General features: G+C 39.1%; 1 protein-coding gene across 1 annotated transcript in view; it reads right to left on the reverse strand.

Annotated features, from left to right (window-relative positions):
- Positions 1 to 19433, reverse strand: part of GLIS1 (GLIS family zinc finger 1) — a 104765-nt gene that overhangs the window by 1733 nt on the left and 83599 nt on the right. Inside the window, exons 7-8 of the mRNA XM_009993562.1 lie at positions 7812 to 7996; positions 1414 to 1581 (exon numbers count right to left, since the gene is read on the reverse strand). Of these exons, the coding sequence (XP_009991864.1) occupies positions 1414 to 1581; positions 7812 to 7996 (353 nt within the window). The remainder of the gene's footprint in view (positions 1 to 1413; positions 1582 to 7811; positions 7997 to 19433) is intronic.

A 19433-nucleotide genomic window follows, 5' to 3' on the forward strand; every position in this document is an offset into this window, starting at 1 on the left:
CATTCCTGTGAGATGAGATCTCATTTAATATTAATGGTGCTATAAAAGCCTGAAAAAAATTAATGCATAGCCTTGATGAATCCTGCAAACCTGAATGGTTCTATTTTACACACAAAAAGATGAGATAAGATTTATATATTTCAGATACTTATGTTTCTGCCTTTTAAGTATTTGCATACCTCCATAACCACTCTGAAAACAAAAATATTACACAGAAACATTTCATAATAGTTTAGCCCCAGACAGAAAAATCAACGGTTGTTGAAGTTGGTGTCTTGCCATAGAATTATTCTTTGCTCCTACAATTTATTTTGGAAAGCTTATTTAGTCTGTTCTTTAAATGTTACAGGTTGTCAATCTAAACTTGAAATTTGATGTTAGCATGAAAAACTATGTTTTAGTAACATCAAACTTAGGAATAACACAAAAGAATTCAAAGCTGAAGCTGAAACTTCAACTTCTCCCTTGTGTTTGTTACTGATGGATACACTTTCTAGTATGGAACAACAAATGCAAGCATGCTCTCTCTAAACAGTCTCCTTTAATACAAAACAAACAGGAAAGTCAACTCTAATTTTGTGGTCTGACTCAGGCCACATTTCAAAAAACATTTTAACATATGTTTTCAGTATTGTCCTTAACCCAGATGCCCTCCTGAATTCAGACATGGAGAAATATTTCTTGGAGTTAAGCAAGTAAAGCTTGCAATACATAGTGGTGTTTCTGGCTCTGACAGTACTCACATTTTGTTTGCTTTCAGAAATTCTGACAATTCTTAATTGTGGTTTTAGAAGTAGAAAAAATGCTTTACAAGAATGCATGCTTAAATGCTGAAGTATTAAAGTAATCCAGCTATAATAACTTGATGCAAATTTTATATTATGCAAATATGTAGCTGAACAGAAAAATATAATTGCCATGAATGTGCAATAGCACAAAGAACTCCCCAGCAAAAAGGAACTAACATTTTTAGCTGAATTTATCAAAGCAGTGCCTTTCCATTTTTAAACATCAGTATTGCAACACAAATCCATCCTCTTATTCTTAGATGGACAGGAAGTCCCTGCTGCTCTGTGCTTCAGAGTTAACTATCTTCTTAACTTTGATCTGATTCTAAAAGTCTGCCTGAGCACACAAGCATGAGACACAATATGAGAAGTGTCTTGTTTGTCAGCTCACCTGAAGGTCTGTGTTTCCTACAACATCCAGCAAAGCCTGAGAACAATTTGTCCATCAGTCAAATGCAGAGGAATAAAGAAATTTGCTTTCCTTCTGGGATTTTTATAGATGCAAATGAATTTCAGTGACTGTGTTCTTTATGCCAACATGTCTTTGCAATAACACTAACTATAAAATGTGTTCCTCCTGCTAAAAATATCATATGGATAATTCTTTATAGGCAGAATAAATTACCTGTTGATGCTAAAGGTGCATTGAGTATGTGATAGCCATTCTGTCTCAGAGGGTTGAAGCAATGGGATTCCCCTGCAAGCACATCACTGGTGACAGACTGGTCCATTGTTCTGTAGCAGTCTCCATAGTGGAAACAGTTTTGTATAGAGTGGAAGCTGCCTTGGTAACCTGAAAACAGATATTGCACACACATTTTAGCACTACTGTTAGCTCTGTTTCTGTCAAAGTATTTCATTACTATTGTGGGGGGGTTTAGTTCTTCAGTTTTAACTATGGAAAAATGATCATGCTATTCTATAAGGCATAATAACCTACAAGCTGCCTTCTAAAAGCTGCATCAGACTTGGTCCCACAAGGTGCTGTGAATTGTGATCCCTATCAGGCAAAAATCTCAAGGATGTTCTTTATCTCGAGCAGTAGATCAGCTGAGTGTAATCAACAGCCCAATTTGTGTTCCAAGCTAAGTAGTAAGTACTCCACTGGATCAGGTCCAAGATGCTCAGCTCCTCAGAAAATGTGTCTATAATGAATTACCTTTAATTTAAATACAAAAATGCAATATTTAAATTAATAACATTGTTTTGGTTTCAGTTGAGCAAAGTCCTTTCCCATCCAGTGTGCATTATGCACAGCACTATTTATTCAAAATACCTTTAAGAGTTCCTCTGCTTTCTCAGACTGCCCATGTTTCAAATGAAATCTCTTTCAGTAACTCAGGGGGCCACAGTCTGCAAGTAAAAGTTGAACTAGAGGTGCAGAACTGACTCCAAATGGATGTCAGGAGAAGACTTTGAATTCAGCTAAAGGCTCTTCTTGCTTCTGAAAAGTGCCAAGATAAAGCTGTATGGTCTCTGGCTGCCTTGGTCATTCTGCTTTTGGGGCATATTTGGCTTCCATCCCTGGCATACCCCACATTTCTTATCCCCTGCTTTTTTTCAATATAGTATTATCAGTGTATCAGCAGTTTGGGTGTTGCCAGCAGAAGCCGTGAATCAGTTGTACACAATTAAAGAAAACACTTAACAGTGAAGGATGAATGAATTGCTGAGAAATTAATTTTACAACTTACAACTTTGTGCCAACATCCTGAAAGAAATTTTTATTTGCTCACATAAGGAGCATGCCTCAAGATTTATATCAACCATGGCCTGTTTAATTCTCTTCCTTCCACTTGTCTCAATAAATTCCTACTCATTCCAAGTACATCACACATTAATTGGACACTGCATATTGCTTTTTCCTACCTTCTCTGAAAGTCCCTTCTGAAATGAGGCTCCATCCCTTAAATGCAACTGAAGTCAACCAAGTCAGGCTTCAACTTTAGTAGCATGTGCCATCAGGATTTTCCTCCAGTTGCCAGAAAAATACAGAGCTGTAGTATTTATTCCCTCAGTCTTCTTCAGACTGAAATACTTCTAAAGGAACCACTGCAAAAGCTCCATGTAGTTCAGTCAGCCACAGATACAAGCAGATCTTGAGCACAGTTCCACTCACCAGTGGAAGACTGACTTGCTGGGCCAGCTTTTCAGCCGGTTTGTTTAGAAATGAAATACCTGTACCTATCATCAGAGAACCTGGGTGCTGTACCGGGTAGAATTCGTCCCTTATAAGTCATGCTGTGAGTAAGCTTTTTCTGGTTTAGAAAGATCTCCTGTCTTTTTCTACCATTCCCCTTTACTACCCAAGTTTGACCAAGTAGGTAGTACCAGGCAAAGCTCAGGGTCTGTGTGTTCATTCTGGTCATGTTTTTCTAAGGTGGTAATAAAAAGAAGGCTAAATGAGGCAATTCTTCAGTAGAAATGCAATGAACTCATTAAGTGGTGAAAGATTTGCTCTGAAGTTTCACGGTTTAATATGTGTTTTGGCAAAATCTGCAAGGATTAGATTATTCACTTCTTGAGAACCTATGATCCTCCACCACAAAATACCTAAACTGTTGATATCCATGACTGGTGAAGAGCTAATGGATAGCTGTATTAGATAAAGACACTGTGCACACTGTACCAAAGCTGTTCACACTTGCTACTATGTTGAAGAAGGCCCAGAAACTTGGAAAGCTGAGTATTAAATTCCGCATGTCCTTCCTTGGAATAAATAGGCAGCCACCTCTATTTACTGCCTGGGAAGTCTGACTTAAAAAACCTAAGAGCTCTTATGAGAGGCAGCAAAGCCATCTTTTGATGTGGTTTTAGGTACAGTGCTTTATAGATTGGCTTTTGATAATTATTCTGACTTTCTTGTTTACAAAACATGACCTCCTTGCTGTAAGCCTTCTAAAAATATATCCTTTTGAGATAAGCAGTGAAAAAAACCAAGACACTTGGCTTCAGATCAGGTATAACTGGGTGCAAAGAGAACTTATAAGCATTGTGAGAGAAAAAACCTGAACCTTTTCCAGAATGTCTGCTACACACATCACTTCTGGGGAGGGCATGACGTGTGTTTTCTCTGTCTCTGTAATCACTCCCCCTCTGTCATGCTCCCAGGCTTGCCTTTGTTAAACCAATTAAATATCTTTATGATCTACAGGGCTGGCACAGTGGCTTAGAAAATCAAAGAACAGCCAAGCATGACAGAACTGGATTGAAACTAGTTTGATCCAAGGTTTTCTCAAGACCTATGGATAAGGGTTTAATGTGAAGTGTTTTAAGTTACACTGTCTAGCTGATCAGGAAAAAATAACTGAGGCAGAGAACTGCCTCAGATTCAGAAGTCTGAAAGAGAAGCAATGTAATTCTCCTTTGGATTGCAGCATCTGTGCCTCAGTATCAATGTGTGATTGTCTGAAGGGGCAGCGCAAAAAGTGTTACTGGAACTATCCAATGAAGAGCTACAATGTACAAAATACCAGTGTTATTGCACTCTTGTATTCACCAGGGCCAAATTTCTGCTAAGGGCTTCCCAGAGAAAATAGAAAGAAAGATGTCATTCCTGTTCTAATGTGTCTACAGACGTGGTAAATGCAGGAAACAAACTGAAGAGGAAAGACACAGTGAGGAAGGGGAAAGTTGCAGCAAGAACCTCAGTCAGGTAGAACAAACCATGATACTAAAAATGGGACTTCTAAGCCTTCTGACCTGAGCAGTAAAGTGAAAGCTTAATTCCTTTTTCATTAGCTTCATAGAAGCAGTGAGACAGTGAGACTCTCTAATGGAGGGGCAGAGGCTTTATGGGAGGTATTCTCTGACTGTGGAAAAGGCATGGAGATGGCTGTGGGAGGAGTGGACTAAAAGGCAGGTAGATGCTTCCTTGAGGATGAAAGGTGAAGGAGAAAGACAGAGACACCCAACAGCTACCGTAGCTGCAGAAAGTCAGAAAGAGGTGGAGACTTGACAAGTTTAAATGCTAAGTGTTCCTGAAAAACAGTCATTACACAAGAGATGGAAAGTTCCACCTGAGTTAAAGCAACCACAAGGACTTTTGTAGCAATAGGTGCTCTTGACAGATAAGGTTTCATTTGTCTTACACAACCATAGGAAATGGAACTTGTTGCTAGCAAGCACTACAATGTTTGATTTGCATATACAATACAAGTCAGACTTTACTGCATTTATACATTTAAAAAATGTGCAGTATGAAACGAAGGTGCTTTTGGTTTATTTCACTTAGTTGTTGGTTCCTTTAGATTTTGTTGAAATGTTTTACACAGAAAGTACTAAGAATTAAGATACCATTAAAATCCCATAACCAATGGTTCAATCGGCAGCCTCGTATGGTTGATTAGAGGAAACAAAACCCTTCAGTGGTTAAAATATGAAGTAAGCAAAAAGGCTTGTCTGGTGCAAACATCCCTGCTCCTTCTAGGAGAGCAAAAGTGTAGTACCAATTTGGCAATAAGTGTTTCACCAATATTTTTTTTTCCACATGAATTTCAGGAAATTCAGTTTTGATTTAAAGCAAAAATTTTCTGAGGTTAATTTTCAAGTGAAGAATTTACTGAATGTCCTGTCAGTTTAAATGATCACTAGTAAATGTTTTATGTACAGTCGACATAGAAATATAACAGTTAATAAAGGAATAAACCAAGTTCCAAACATAACATTTAGTTAAAATCTCGCTTTGAAATCATTTGTGACAGAAAAGCTGCAGTTAGCCACCTCACAGTGCCCTGACTGCCTCTGTTTCTCTTAGAAACAGCCTAGAAAACTTCAAGCAGCTTTAAAATGAATGATGTAATGAGCAAATAATTGGAATATGCCTATTAAATGCCATCTTGTTATGTCATGTCATTTACATGTATGTGCAAATAAATCTCAGCTTTTCAAATTCCATAAAATTTCTGACAAGAAATCATGTCAGGTATAAATAACCACAGGATGCCATTGCCTGCCAAATTCTTTCAGCATGTAATAATTTCCATGTGATCTTAGTACAGCTAGCTTTAAACATATAAATAATGTCAGCTTATTCTTTCATTATCAATATTTCTGCTACCAGCCTGATGAAGCTGGCTGGCTTCTAAAAATTTCAGATCCAGAAAGTTTAAATGCTCCTATACAGATGACTAGTTCTACAGCTAGACTATATAGTGTTCCTTTCTTCAAAAAAAATTCCATTAGAAAAATGCACTATTAATGAACTGAGATGCAAAAAAAAAAAAAGTAGAGCAAGTACAGCAAAGTACAGGTTACAGATCAAGTGATTTCAAAGGCTGCTAATCAAAATGGATTTTGAATGACCATTTCCATAATGAATTTATAATAATACTTCAACATTTGGCCAAAGTGGAAAATTACTGCTTTTTCAAAACCACACAACATAACACTTAGAAAGCAACAATTCATTCAAAAGGAAATGTGGTTTTCTTAAGGAATAAAGTCAATTTATTTAAGTGGTTCAAAACTTGTTCTGTCTATGCATTTGTTTCTGCCATAGTAATGAGCTGCTAAACTTTCCTCTTGTGGTTTGTAGTTATTTAGCTCATTATAGGAACATAATCATATATCATTATATGCTATCATAAATCTGCCACTTTCCCCTTACAGAGTTAATCTCTTTAAATTGAATAATCTGTTGAGCATCAGGTTGAGTTAGTTTTTCCTTCAGCACAAATCATTTAATATAATACACTTTTAACTTTTCAGACTAAGTCAGGCCAACCAAAGAACAAAAATATTCCTCAGGACAAACAAGGGGCAGAGGCAACTGCTGGGATACTGAACCCCATTACCCCTGGGAATTGCTCACTGGTTTGTGTTCAGCTCCTGTGTTTCCGACCTTGCCTTACTTGCCTTTCCTTGCCTTGCCTTACTGAAAGAAAGCAAAACTCCTATTTTGCCCACTGGTAAATGGATCACATGTGATACTTTGCCAGCCAAAAATGACCTTATATAAATGACAGTACAGCTGTGAAATGAGTTTCAAAAAGCTGGTTATCTGCCTGTATAAACTGACACGCTTGGTTATACTTGCAACCAGACAGCTGTCCTGCACACTTCTTTATAGTGAATATTTACCACACTTAAGCAGCATACCATCTGGATTATATAACATATTTCTTAAATATGCAAGGTCCTGTTACTGGAAGACTCTGTTACAATAATATCTCTTGCTAATTTATACCTGAAAAATTGCAGAAACATTAATTAGTTCCCACAGCAGCACTCCAGAATAGGTAAATAAGTTCCCGATTTAAAAGGCTGGATAATTCAGTACAAAAAATGTTTTAAATTAAGCAGTGGGACAGCTGCTTAGCTGCTCCCAATCTCCTCTTCAAATCACAGTGGCACTCCGTACTTGTACAGAGTGCCTTTGCATTTTCTTATATAAAATTATACAGATGCTGAACATCCAAATAATAAATAGTAGTTTTTCTTTGTCTAAGCTCATGTCTAGTACATCACCATCAGTAGACTGAGCAGTACATTGCCCAGGTGAGCTTCAGCCCATGTATTTTAGGACTGGATGGCTCTTGCTTTGGCAGGGTTACTCCAAGTTGCTGGGAGGTTGGATGACCAGCCAGGGGAGATGCAGAGCTCATACCCATCTACCATGTGGTATGAGCAATCCTTTAGTGACAACCAAGGAGTGACTCTGAGCTAAATATTTCACTTCAGCATTAAATGAAGAAATTGTTTGAAGTTTTTTGGGTGCATAATTCATTCTTGTCAGAACCTTTTAGAAAACATGTCCCAGAAAAACTGAATAAATGCAAAAATCTGCTGTTGTGACAGGTTTCCTCATTATGATACTGTATCATAGCATGAACTGGTGTAAAAATTTTGCTCTGCATGTGTATCAAGCCACTTTAAAAATTGGAATTCCCACTGAAATGCTGTCAGTCCCTTAGTAAGACAGTACTGGCTGAAAATTCAAAACCAGGCATAAATTATTTCTCCCAAAGAGGAATTAGGAAAGTTAAAAAAAAAAAAAAAAAAAAAAAAGGCAGGAAGAGTTACCTTGAGATCCCTGCTGTACAGACTGGTTTTGAAATTGAGCGTATGGTTTATTTGATATTCCAGAAAATTGCTGCCCCGTTGGTGACTGGCTGTGTGAGGATGGAGAGCTGTGTTTCTGCAGTAGGGAAGGTGGAACTAATGCTTTCAGGGGGCTGACAAGTGGAGAGATGATGTTGGGAGCAAGCCTAGAAAAAGAAAATACAAAAAAACCTTCACATATCACATCACAATATGGGAAAATGAAATACCGTTGGCCCTATATTCATGACAGCCAAACTACAGAAAAGTTTATTTTGCAGATACATAATATATTGTAAAAAAAATATTATAATTCAGTTCTGCTTTTAGGTATTCACAAGGAAGTAAGGGAATTAGGTAAGCTTTCTGTTCCTGTTCTAGCCATAATGATGGATAAAAATGACACCACTCCTCGGTGAGGAATTCAGACATATCTCAGTTTTAATTTATAATTTTGTGAGCTGAGATACGTGTCCAGAAAAGACATGGATAACGTAGTTAAAGTGAGTAAATTCAAGTAAATGGTTTAAGTGCCTTCATAGCTGTAAAGAGGTAAAGCTTTACACCCAAGTTTCAGCCAAGACAAAGAAAAGCATTAGTTTCAGTTATTCCTCATGTAGGATTTTTTTAGTCTTGGAAATACAAGTTTAGCTGGGGCAGATGGTACCATCCTTTCAAAGAAAAAGCCTGAGTGTTTGTTTGCCTGTGGCTGCCCTGCTTAGTGGAAGACTGAGGAGTGATTGTACCTGAGGGATGGAAAATTTCCCCCAGGTGTCTGGGATTTGGGCCAGCACAGGAGCACAGGGGTAGTCCTGCCTGGGGAACCAACCCTGTCCCAAAACTCCAACAGGAGCCAGAAGAGCTTTGCTAACCCACTTCCATGAAGGCCCTGGGTATCCTCTTGCCACCAGTGGAGCAGAGAAGCTTCAGTGCTTCCTCCTGCCATGACACAACCGTCCCACCAAGGAGGGTACAGCTGCTGGCCTTTGACCAGAGAACTGTCTTTTGGTCATTTACAGCCAGAAAGACGGCATGGTGCAGAAGAAGGGACCAAAAACCTGGCCACTCATGTACAAGCCTCTTGTAGAGCTGCATTAAACTATCCCTTTAAATGAGTAAGTTAGGTATAAGCTGGATCTTTTACCCTCCTATGGTAGCTGTGCCAAATGGCCTTTTTGCTCCACAGCCCAGTGTTACACTGCCCAACGTGCAGGCTGCATGGACCATATGTTCACCATATACTCTGCTGCCGCTGGAGGTTTTGCTAAAATTAAGAAGCAGCTCTTTGGGCAGCACGAGAACCTTCAGATGCTAAAAAATCCACTTATCTGCTGGAGAACCACCCTGCTAAAACTTCACAGCTACAGGTCCTGAGGCGCAGAAATAAAGATCCCTTTGTAGGTAATAATGTATGTCACCTAGCTGGAAAAAAAAAAATTAAGCAAAAGCCATTGCAGGCATACCAAGAATGAACTAAAACAATTAAATCTGTCACTGGTGTGTCCCTCTACCACTGCACGAGCTGTTCAAACACCATAAACCATGATTTGCAATAGCAACCACCAGTTTACATTACTTTTTTGGAGCAATTCAGATTAAATTTGGGGAGCAAGGGTATGCTTAGGGCTAAGCACTGCATGGGAGCATTCAAGAGGTAAATATAGATGAACTGTGAATTAATGGTGACAACAGCTTAATCAGATTTAACACGAGGCACAGAGGAACACTGCCAAAAGCTGTCACAGTGACACTCTATTAGAAGGGGCTTAAATAAATCAACCAGTCAAAGCCCATCCTATGCTGCAATAATTCCATCTCCCCAAGCAGGAAAATAAGGCATATAGGATCATATAATACAAACCACAGAGACTCTGAATAACCCCCAGCTAAACTGAAGAAATAAACCAGTACTGTTAAATGGGTGAAGGCAAGGGTATTCTCCAGCCATATATGAGAAAACTGGAAAACAACTTTTTCACGAGAAAGGTTACACTGCCCCCTTAAGTGATGATCAGCCATTGTAAAATAAAGAGGACTAAAGTAGAATTTTAAGAGCCCACACGGAAATTAAAAAAACCCCAAACCTTACCTGTGTTTTGATTTAAGTGCCTACCAAAAAGAGCTCAACAACCGAGCTGGGATGGCCCTGTCCCTACCCGAGGGTCAAGGCCTGGGGCTGCAGCGGCGGTAAAAAGGGGACACGGATCCATGTGGGTGCAGGGAGTGCAGGGGCCACCTGTGCCCTCTTCAGGTCACAGACCGAAACTGCTCTCTGGAGTCTGAAGTGCTGAAGAGCGGATGCTCTGGGGGAAATAAGGGAATGTGTTTGCCAAGGAGCAGCTAAACGCTAAGGTCAGCTCCCATGTGGCTGCAGTTTTTCCTCAAAGGTCTCCGTAGAGAAACAATTTAATACAAATGAGCTGTTGATCAGCCCAGCTACAAGTTACATCTTCTGCAACTGGTCTCAAATGCCTGTCTGTGGTCACCTATTGCATGGAGATGCCATTATCTGCTGGGACCTGCAGAAAAGCCTTTGCCACCAGCTCTTCCAAGGCTGCAAGAAGTGCTGGCAAAACACAACCACAAATTACAAAATGGTCACCAGCCCCTTCAAATGGCATGCATGGAGACATTGTCCTCAACATGCCAGAATGCTATTAGCAGCCTGGAAATGCTTCTATCTGAAAGGAGATTTAAAAGATTGCTGTTGTTTTCATTGGAAAGATAATAGCAAAAAACATCATGATACTGACATTTATATGGATAATGACCACACACACATTTAAAAGAGAAACAAAAGATGTACTAAACACTCCAAGGCCTGTATGAGCCAGAAACCACTCTGAATGAGGGAGAAAAATACTTTTGGTGAGCGAGAACTCTGCAACTGCCTGTGTTGGGTTTCCTCTGTCTTTTCTTGAAATGTCTTGTCCTGGCTACTGCTGGGAAAGGAGCCTCCCATCGGGGCCTGCTGGGCTGCTCTCGGTCGAGTGCTTTGTTGGGATGGTCCAGTAATCGCATTTTTTAATTCTATGCAAATATATTGCATGTCAAACAAAAATGGTACACTTAAGGTGTCCAGCTGTGGGAATACTGAAAATCCCAGCTTCCCTACCCGATTTAACTACTCCCAGAGGCTACTGAAATCTTAACAATCTGAGAAGAATGTAACAGTTTTTCTTGTTATTTTTAAAGCAGTGCTTCTCCCATTCACATTATCTTGCATTCCCATTTTTCCTGTGTGTGAGCTCCAGTTGTGATAGCATTTATGCCTGGACGCTTTTGAAATGCCTTGTTAAGAGCAGGTGAGATTACCCAGGCAAGGCAGGAGAGGTGGGGAGCTGTGAGGGGCCCTGCTCCAGGCCAAGCTACCAGCTCCCTGCTCCCACTGGCACTGCTACCACACCACTGCAGCCCAGCAAACAGCTCTGGGCAGCCCATATCCCAGGAACTTGCTGCAGCACAGGAACTTGCACTGAAACCCTGAAAGCTCCATGTAACATTTGACCATCGCTGCCTCCTCTGCAAGTTTCATACTGTTGAGCAGGTTACTGTAAAATCCACTGTGTTCTCCTCAGCCTCTCCCAAATAGGGCATTTAATACTTTTCCCATAACTTAAGGCACAGTTTTTATCTAGGAAGGAGCTTTGCTTAGAAAAATCTGGCTATACTAGCAAGAGTGGCTAACATTAGGATTTGTCTCCTTAAAATACTCAGCATAATGCCTACATCTTGGGCTGGTCCCCAGAATTTTTTGTGTGTGTATGTATGTGTGAATGTGCTCTGGCCCACTCAAGGAGAGCTTTTTAATAAGCTAACTCTCCAGTTCCAGTGCTGTGTTTTTAACTCTCTTCTGAATATTTGCCTACTAATTAGATTGCTGTGATACTCTGGTTCTTTCAAAAGAGGAGGAATCATTCCTGATACAAATTAACTAGATAATGCACCAGAAAAGAGCTTAAAGGGAGATGCCTTTTGGGTGGAAGAAACATTACTTACACCAGAACTCAGCTGGATATATTAAGAATTCCCAGGCAGTAGCTCAGGCATATATGTTTCAATAACTAATAGCCTGGACATTTCCTGTTAATATTGTACTACAATCACAGTTTGCTTTGCTTTGGATATTAATAATAAATATATACCATAGATTTTACTGTAATTGTAACTTGTATAATTCAGTAAATGTGCAGGTCCTTTGGGGGCCTTTTAATACATATCTGTGCCTATATATATAGTGTTGTGGTTTCCCTATATAGATATATAAATAAATACTCTCACACATGTAAAAAGAAATTCTTACCCTTCCTTAATTCATTACATTTGAGGGCTCCTGGCTATGCAGAAGACAGAATCTTGCTGTCTCCCTAACCCTGTGACAAAGCTAAGAAGGAAGGGTTGCTACATGTCTCTTGTGCTGCTGATGCAGCCTGACTGTCCATACAGTCTACCCTGTCTTTCCAGGATGCCTGATGTAACTCAGAACAACAACAGTGGTGGATAAGAATTTGAATATTTTCACAATGAAGGCCAAATGCCTTGTTCCAATATTACTGCAACATAAAGAACCAAAAAGTAAATACATATCGACATTGATTTCACTGAGCTTTCTGTCAAAATGTCAAGATGTTTGTTTTCTATACTCATTCACAGTATTTAGCCGGAGTAAGAAACAGTTTTACACTTTGCTTTAGCCAGTCTTTGTTCAAAAACAGTTCCTTGACAAATTAACACAGAGGAAGAAATTGTAAAGCCAGATTTGAAACTTTTGTAAGATGAGCTTTCTCATTACCTAGTTCATCATCTCTTGATTGCTGAAACCTACACAGAGTATGTTTAATTAGTAAATATTGAATGGAATTGAAAAATCATGAAAATAAATGCAAAGTTAGATTATTGAATAGTAAGTGGGAAGGAAGTGTAACCACAAAATAGAAGTATCTAAGATAAGGATGTTTCCAATATGAAAACTGTCTGGGTTGTGGTTTTTTTTTTTATGATGTGATGGTTTGATTGGCAGATTCCTCAGCTAGACAAAGAACCTCAACTTCTATCCCATTGAGTTCAGTGAAAACAGAACCAAATCCAGACTGAAAAACATCTGCCCTTTATCTCAAATAATTTCTTTATATTTTTGGTCATGAAACCATTCAGTAATGGAGCTCTCATGCATAGGGTATCATCATATCAAACAATCTTGACTTTGCGAATTATGTTTAATTCATATTAATACGATGAAAAGTTTATAATAAAGGAACAAAGTGAGAAGCACAAAGAAGCTCCATGTTTTACCTAAAGCAACACCTGTAGTATTACAGCAAGTTACAAAAACTGGGATTTTTCATGAAACCAGGATCTGCCATAAAATCCAGCATGCCAACCATTTCATTCATAGAATCTCTCTCCCAAGCATTATCGTTACTTATACTGCGTGAAAGTCCAATTCAGTTCCAGGACTAGGAGATTATTTTTTTTAATGGGGGAAAAAAATAGTGAACACTGATTTTCATCTCTCCCCATAATATTAAAAATGATGTGTAAAGCTCTGCTAATCTGGTCTCTGGATAGCGCCCAATCTCTTGCCACGTGTTTCTGTTCTGGGTCTTGCCCTGAGGGAATTTCTGTCAGCACATGCTCAGGAAACAGTTATACCGTTCACTTCTCTTTTTTTTTAAGACAGACTCTATCTGAAGTTTGGTGAACCTTTGCACTAATCACTGCCAGGTGCCTCTGGCTACGTTTCTGGAATGCAAGGAATCTTTTCCTTCTCTCCCTCTTTCTTCCTTTCTCCTCTTTTCCCCCTCTCCCTGATAAAATAAATCCTTCATTGCAGATCACCTTGCTTGGCATCATTGCATTTTATGACCCTTTTCTATAAACAATGAGCAAAGGAGTTGCTGGGCTGTGACACACTGCCCTTCTCACAAGGCCCTGTCTCTACTCAGTGCTGCAGACCCAACACTGAGTTTCTGCTCCTCTTTTCTGGCTGTTCCTGTGCCCAGCTTGACTGAGTGCTGCTGAGATACTCCAGCTCCATTCCTGGCTCTGCTACAACGCAGCGTGTGACACACCTCCATGTGCAACATCTTTAAAGTAGGACTGAGGCAATGTCAGCCCTCTTCCTTGCACATAGGTAAATACAAGATACTATTTTTCATTCAGAATACTGCCTTGGGTTATTTTACTCCAGTTCTGCATCTCCACACAACCACACTTGGAGCAGTGTCAACACGTGCCTGTACAAAGAGTGCAGGAGCCAGCTGGCTGTGAGGAGTAAGAGGGGCTTCATAAACATTATGGAAAATACTATCCATGGGACCTTTAATGTGACTGAGGAGTCTTATGTCATTTAATTGCTTTAGAATATTTTTAATAATGCAAATCAACAGTGATAAGAAAATAGAGCTGGGTTTAAAATTGCACAGGTCCTTTCCTAGTGCACACCGAGGGCCTTCTTATGTGGGCCCTTTCTCTGTGTGGGCCTTCTCTTCAGGTACAGAGTGACTGAAGTACTCACAACCTCTCCTAACAAATACACATGCAAGTCTCAGTTGGGCGTAAACCAGAACTCAGTCTTTTTGCAGTGCTTCTCATTACCTGCACAAACTCAAGCATATGCACAAACATATTTTTTTCTATGTTAAATGACTGTCTCTACAATTGTTCTGACCTGGTACATGCAATTTCTACAGAGCAGTTAATCACAGTGCTCATGAAGGGATATGTGTCAATCTAAAAGGCATTTCTATTTATAAGGGTTTGTACAATCATCTTTCAAGTGAAGCTGACAAATCACTACAGTGGAAGCTGCTACACATAGGGGAAATTTGAAAACTTATTCTTGCTAATGATCTAGCAGGAAAACACTTCAAAAGTAAAAAAAAAAAAATAAATCCTTATCAATGTGGTCAAAGAAGTATCAAAATATATTTAAATAAAGAGCACTGCCTTAGGTTCAAGTGAATGCCAGGAAGTCAATTACGAAGACATGCAATCAAACACAGATATTGTCTATTCAGCATTATCTGGCATGTACTGCATGCTTGACTGATCTTACTTTAGTCATTTAAGGTCATTATTCTCTGGCAGGTGTGCAGCAGGGCTTCCAGAGGCAGGCAACAGGTAGCTGATGCCTGCTTTCAGCAGCGCACTATACCCAACAGGGGGAGATGTTTTAAACATTTGCTATACCATGTAATATTATTGGGTTTGGGTTACATTTAACTGCAGAAGTTTCAGTTAAAAAGCAGAACAAAATTTGGAAGAAAAAAACCAACACACACAAAAAAAATCAGCTTTACAAATATTAAGTGTAAATATACTACAGATAAAATCAAATACAGCTAAAATCATTATAATGCAGAAGAGGTGTGGTTGAATCCATCTTAAAGGGTTCCTGAGTTACTCCATCAAACTCCTTTAACCTCCTCCTGCAACTCCTCTTTCTCCCTCTAAGATAGATTCACTTACAGTGCATCCTGGCCAGGCAACACACCACTTACTTTGAGAGGCACTGATTAATCTAATGAATGTCAATCCAGCCCTCTTAGAAATACAAATGAAAAACATGTTGATGGGCAAACAATATTGTACCCCATGATCAACCACTAAGTTATTCTTCACTATGTATTGTTGAAGTAAGCCTATGCTAATGCTCATTTAGCTCTGGGGGAGGGGGAAAACTGTATAAGCCTATCTGGACGTGATTATAAATGAATTCTGATCACATTTTCTACAATGAGATAAATGGCTTGGGATTTGAAACCAGATGCTTTTAATTACTGATGTTCTTTGTTACATGAACCTCAGCTCCGCACCTGTACATTGTTCTTTCTCTGGACAGATGTACTGATGCCCCTTCTGCGTGCTCAGATCCCTAGCACTGAGATAAATTATGATGGGTTCTTGGCTTCCTCCACTGAAAATGTTTTCAGCTGTCAGAGATATCTGTTTCTTGTTATTGGTTTTGGTGCTCTTGAAAGAAAGACTAAAACACTGACTTGTCTATCCTGTTATAAATGAAGAGTATTCTCCAGTAGAATCCCCAATGGATGAGTGATGTATCTCCTTGGGCCTAGGAACTGTTATAGAAACTGTGTAGGTATTTGGTTCTCCAAAATACTTCTAGACAGTAAACGTTTGTTTTCCACAAAGCTTCTAGCAACATGCCAGCTACTAGTCAATTTATTTATGTAAGCTTAGAAAGTTAAAGATGAATAAAAATGAGGCATAAGTAGTTACCCAACACTACTGAAAGTAATGAGAATTAGGTACACAAATGTATTTTCCTACCTGGCCATGGATTCTGGCAAATAAAGGAGATAGCCCAGCTGATTAAAAGAATCTCCCCCACTTCTTTTACTAGTTTTGGGACAATTTCTTAAATCTCATCCCAGAAACAGTCACCTTCCAGAAAACTAGCTGCTTGCAAACACCAGTGAGATGATTGGAGCCTGCTCCATCTGATGAGCAAGCTCCCACCAAACACTTTGTATGCCACCATCACCTTCCAGCAAAGCTGAAGCCAAAGCAAATCCCACAGAGCAGATGTGGGGGTGTTGGAGGGTTCCTTCTCCCAGCTCTCATGGAGAGCAGGCAGGGCTGGTCCAGATTCTTTGGAACTGGCGGCACGTGATGGGGTCCTGGCAATGTTGTAACAGGGCTGAAAAGGTGGGTAGGACGTGGCTCACAGCCTCTTACTGCCACAGTATAACATGGTAGCTGTACAAATAAAAATCTAACGCACAAGATTTTTTTCCTACATATTTGTTTGCAGCCTTAAATATATCAGGAATTTCAAATCTAGTGTTACCAGGTTGAGCAAGAAAGGAGGCTCTGTGTGTGCTGCATTACTTTACAAGAAGAGAAATGAAGGACTACATTTTTAACAGGGATCTCTTTACATTGAAGTATTTCTGTGATATTTGAATTAACAGGTGCTAAGAATCAAGCAAACAAAAATTCTGATGTTTAAGCAGCCTGACTAAAGTGTCTCTTTTCACTTGATCGTTTTTAAGTCCTGTTTCTTGTGATTTTGTATGGGTAAGTGGCTCTTCAGGGAGGTCTGGAACATGGTTTGAACTGGTTGCAGTTAGCTGGTGAGAAGCATGGGCACAAGAGAGTTGTGTAAGCTCCTTCCTCTAACTTTGATTACTTAATCCTTTATATTAAAGGCTCACAAGACTGGGATTCAGAGTTCTCATTAATCATCACCAATGGACATCACAGATGTCTTAATCCCACTAGTTCTTCATTTACTGTTATGTTTACAGAGCAGAATTGACCTAAATTACCACAGGAATACAACAAAAATAGTTTCACTTTCCTTTCCCTTGGAGACACATCACCTTCCCAGTACAGTTACTATTGCTCAGTACCCCCAGCTTCTTTGGAGAACATAAGTGCTGTTTGTTACAGGCGACACAAGTGACAGAGGGGCTCACAGTCACACATAGAAGGACCGTGTTCAGATCCTACAAAGTGACCTTGTTAGGTCATTTAGCTTAATTGCTGCAAATCCCTAACTTGGTGCCACCACTCAAGCTCACTTAAATTTAGTCGTATTGGTTTCATTTAAGCTGATCATTTATCACACTAAACATTCTGAACTGGAATTTACAGAGATAGTTTACAACTGAAACTAAGTACATTTTTAGATGACTGATAATAACAGCTAAAAAAATTTTAGAAAGAAAGCCAAGTGCAACATCCCCCTAAGATTTAATACTAAAAGCTGGTTTTCCATCTTCATTCTGCTACAAATCAAAATAGACTATATTTGCATTGGGCAAAATTAAACTAAGTGAGACATTATATATAGCATATGGTACCAGAGATGCTAAAACAAACCTTTGCTACCTGAAATACAAAATAAAAATATATTTAAACCTGGATCACGACCAGCTCACTTTGTGGATGCCAAAATATTTCTCAATCACACACTTTTAGTTTAATTAATAGCAATATATGTAAAATTCTTTGGTCCAGCATACAATTCATACCAGAATTTGAAAAAATACTCTCCATATTGTATAAAGCCAGTATAAATACATTTGGTAATGAAGTCAGATTTTGTGAGAACATTTTCAAGTGAATTAGATAATTTTGTCAAACTATTTAAATGTCTTAGCAAACCATTTGGGAAAATTGCTGCACTTGGTATTGACTTTGGCAAAGTCTGGTATAGCATAGGGCTTTTTTTAAGGGAAAAAAAAAAGCCTTTAAATCTGAATCTTATGTCAAACTTGAGCAGACTATTTGTACTCTGCCTCATGTAGATTTTGGCATCTTGCATATTTGATGACTCAGTAATTAGATTTCTTGATAGTAATCATTTGGTTCATTCCTCAGACATAAACTATGCTTTCCAGTCCTGTCATCAGACTGATTCACAGGACAGAAATTCTTCACATTTACTTAAAACATGAATGCTGAGACAGATGACAAATGAGGCAAAACATCTTCAGTGTGCCAGAAAGCTGGAGCATTTAATATGAAGAAAGGTTGTGTGAGGTGTTTCTTTCCTCTTGTAAACCATATATATGTTATATGAGCAATGGCATATGGCATAGGAAGTGGCAAAGCTGGAACAGTTCTATAATTCAGTGGCTCCAGCATTAGATTGATTATTAAGTGATTTTGCCCAGTGAAATGGATGAATGTGTCAAACAAAGCTGTGCTAAATGAAATTCAAGGACTGTTAGTTCACACTAAGTTTCTGTACTTGCAATTAAAATGTCATGTATGGGCTTTATTTCCAGCAGTCATTAATAATGTAGGCATAAACAATTAAAATACAGCAAAAAGATCTTGGACTGAGCGTGACAATGCTGAAGACAGATTATTTTGAGTTTAGAAAACGGTATTTGAAATGCTGAAAAATTCCAAGTAATTATGTCATGAAACTAGACACCCTGTTATAAAATAACTATTCAAAAATACATTCCACTCTCCATTCCCTGATGTTTGGTTCATGGCTAGACATCTGTTATCATCTCACTCTTAGATTTTGTCATAGGATATTAACTATGGTGTTTCTGCAAAGGCTTTACATGACTGAAGAATATAAGCACTGAGATAATAAATCAGCACAGTTATCTCCTCTGAGAAACAACACCCATTTCAGTAGAACTGGAAACTGCAGAGACAATTCTGATGTAAACTTTGGCCTATGCAAATCCTCAAAATGTCTGTAGAAGGAGCTCAGGAGGAGCTCAGTCTGCTCAGCACAGTGTTTCTGGGGATACAGAAGTGCTGTACTCTGGAATAGAGACATGAGGGGCTGCAAGAACTCATCTGGGAGCTTCAGGCTTCTCAAACTGGAAAACTGTCTTGCCCTCATTCTGGTCAAGTCTTTGCTCTTACTTCTTATCAACAGTACCAAAACATGAAGTCCCCTAGAAACAAATCCACCCTACTGACAGCCTTACTATCATTCCCATGGTATATCCTTAGTTTCTTTAATTCTTTTTTGGGATTTTTTTCTTTGACTCCCCTGGAAAGGCCATCTAGAACCAACTGAAAGAGGAACCAGCTGAGCAGTGCACTGGGCAGCAGCAAGAGGAAGAGACTCTACTCTCCAGGGCTGAAATAGTCCTGTTCTGC

This window comes from Chaetura pelagica, unplaced genomic scaffold (assembly GCF_000747805.2).
Source record: "Chaetura pelagica isolate M959 unplaced genomic scaffold, ChaPel_1.0 scaffold433, whole genome shotgun sequence".
NCBI lineage: Eukaryota > Metazoa > Chordata > Aves > Apodiformes > Apodidae > Chaetura > Chaetura pelagica.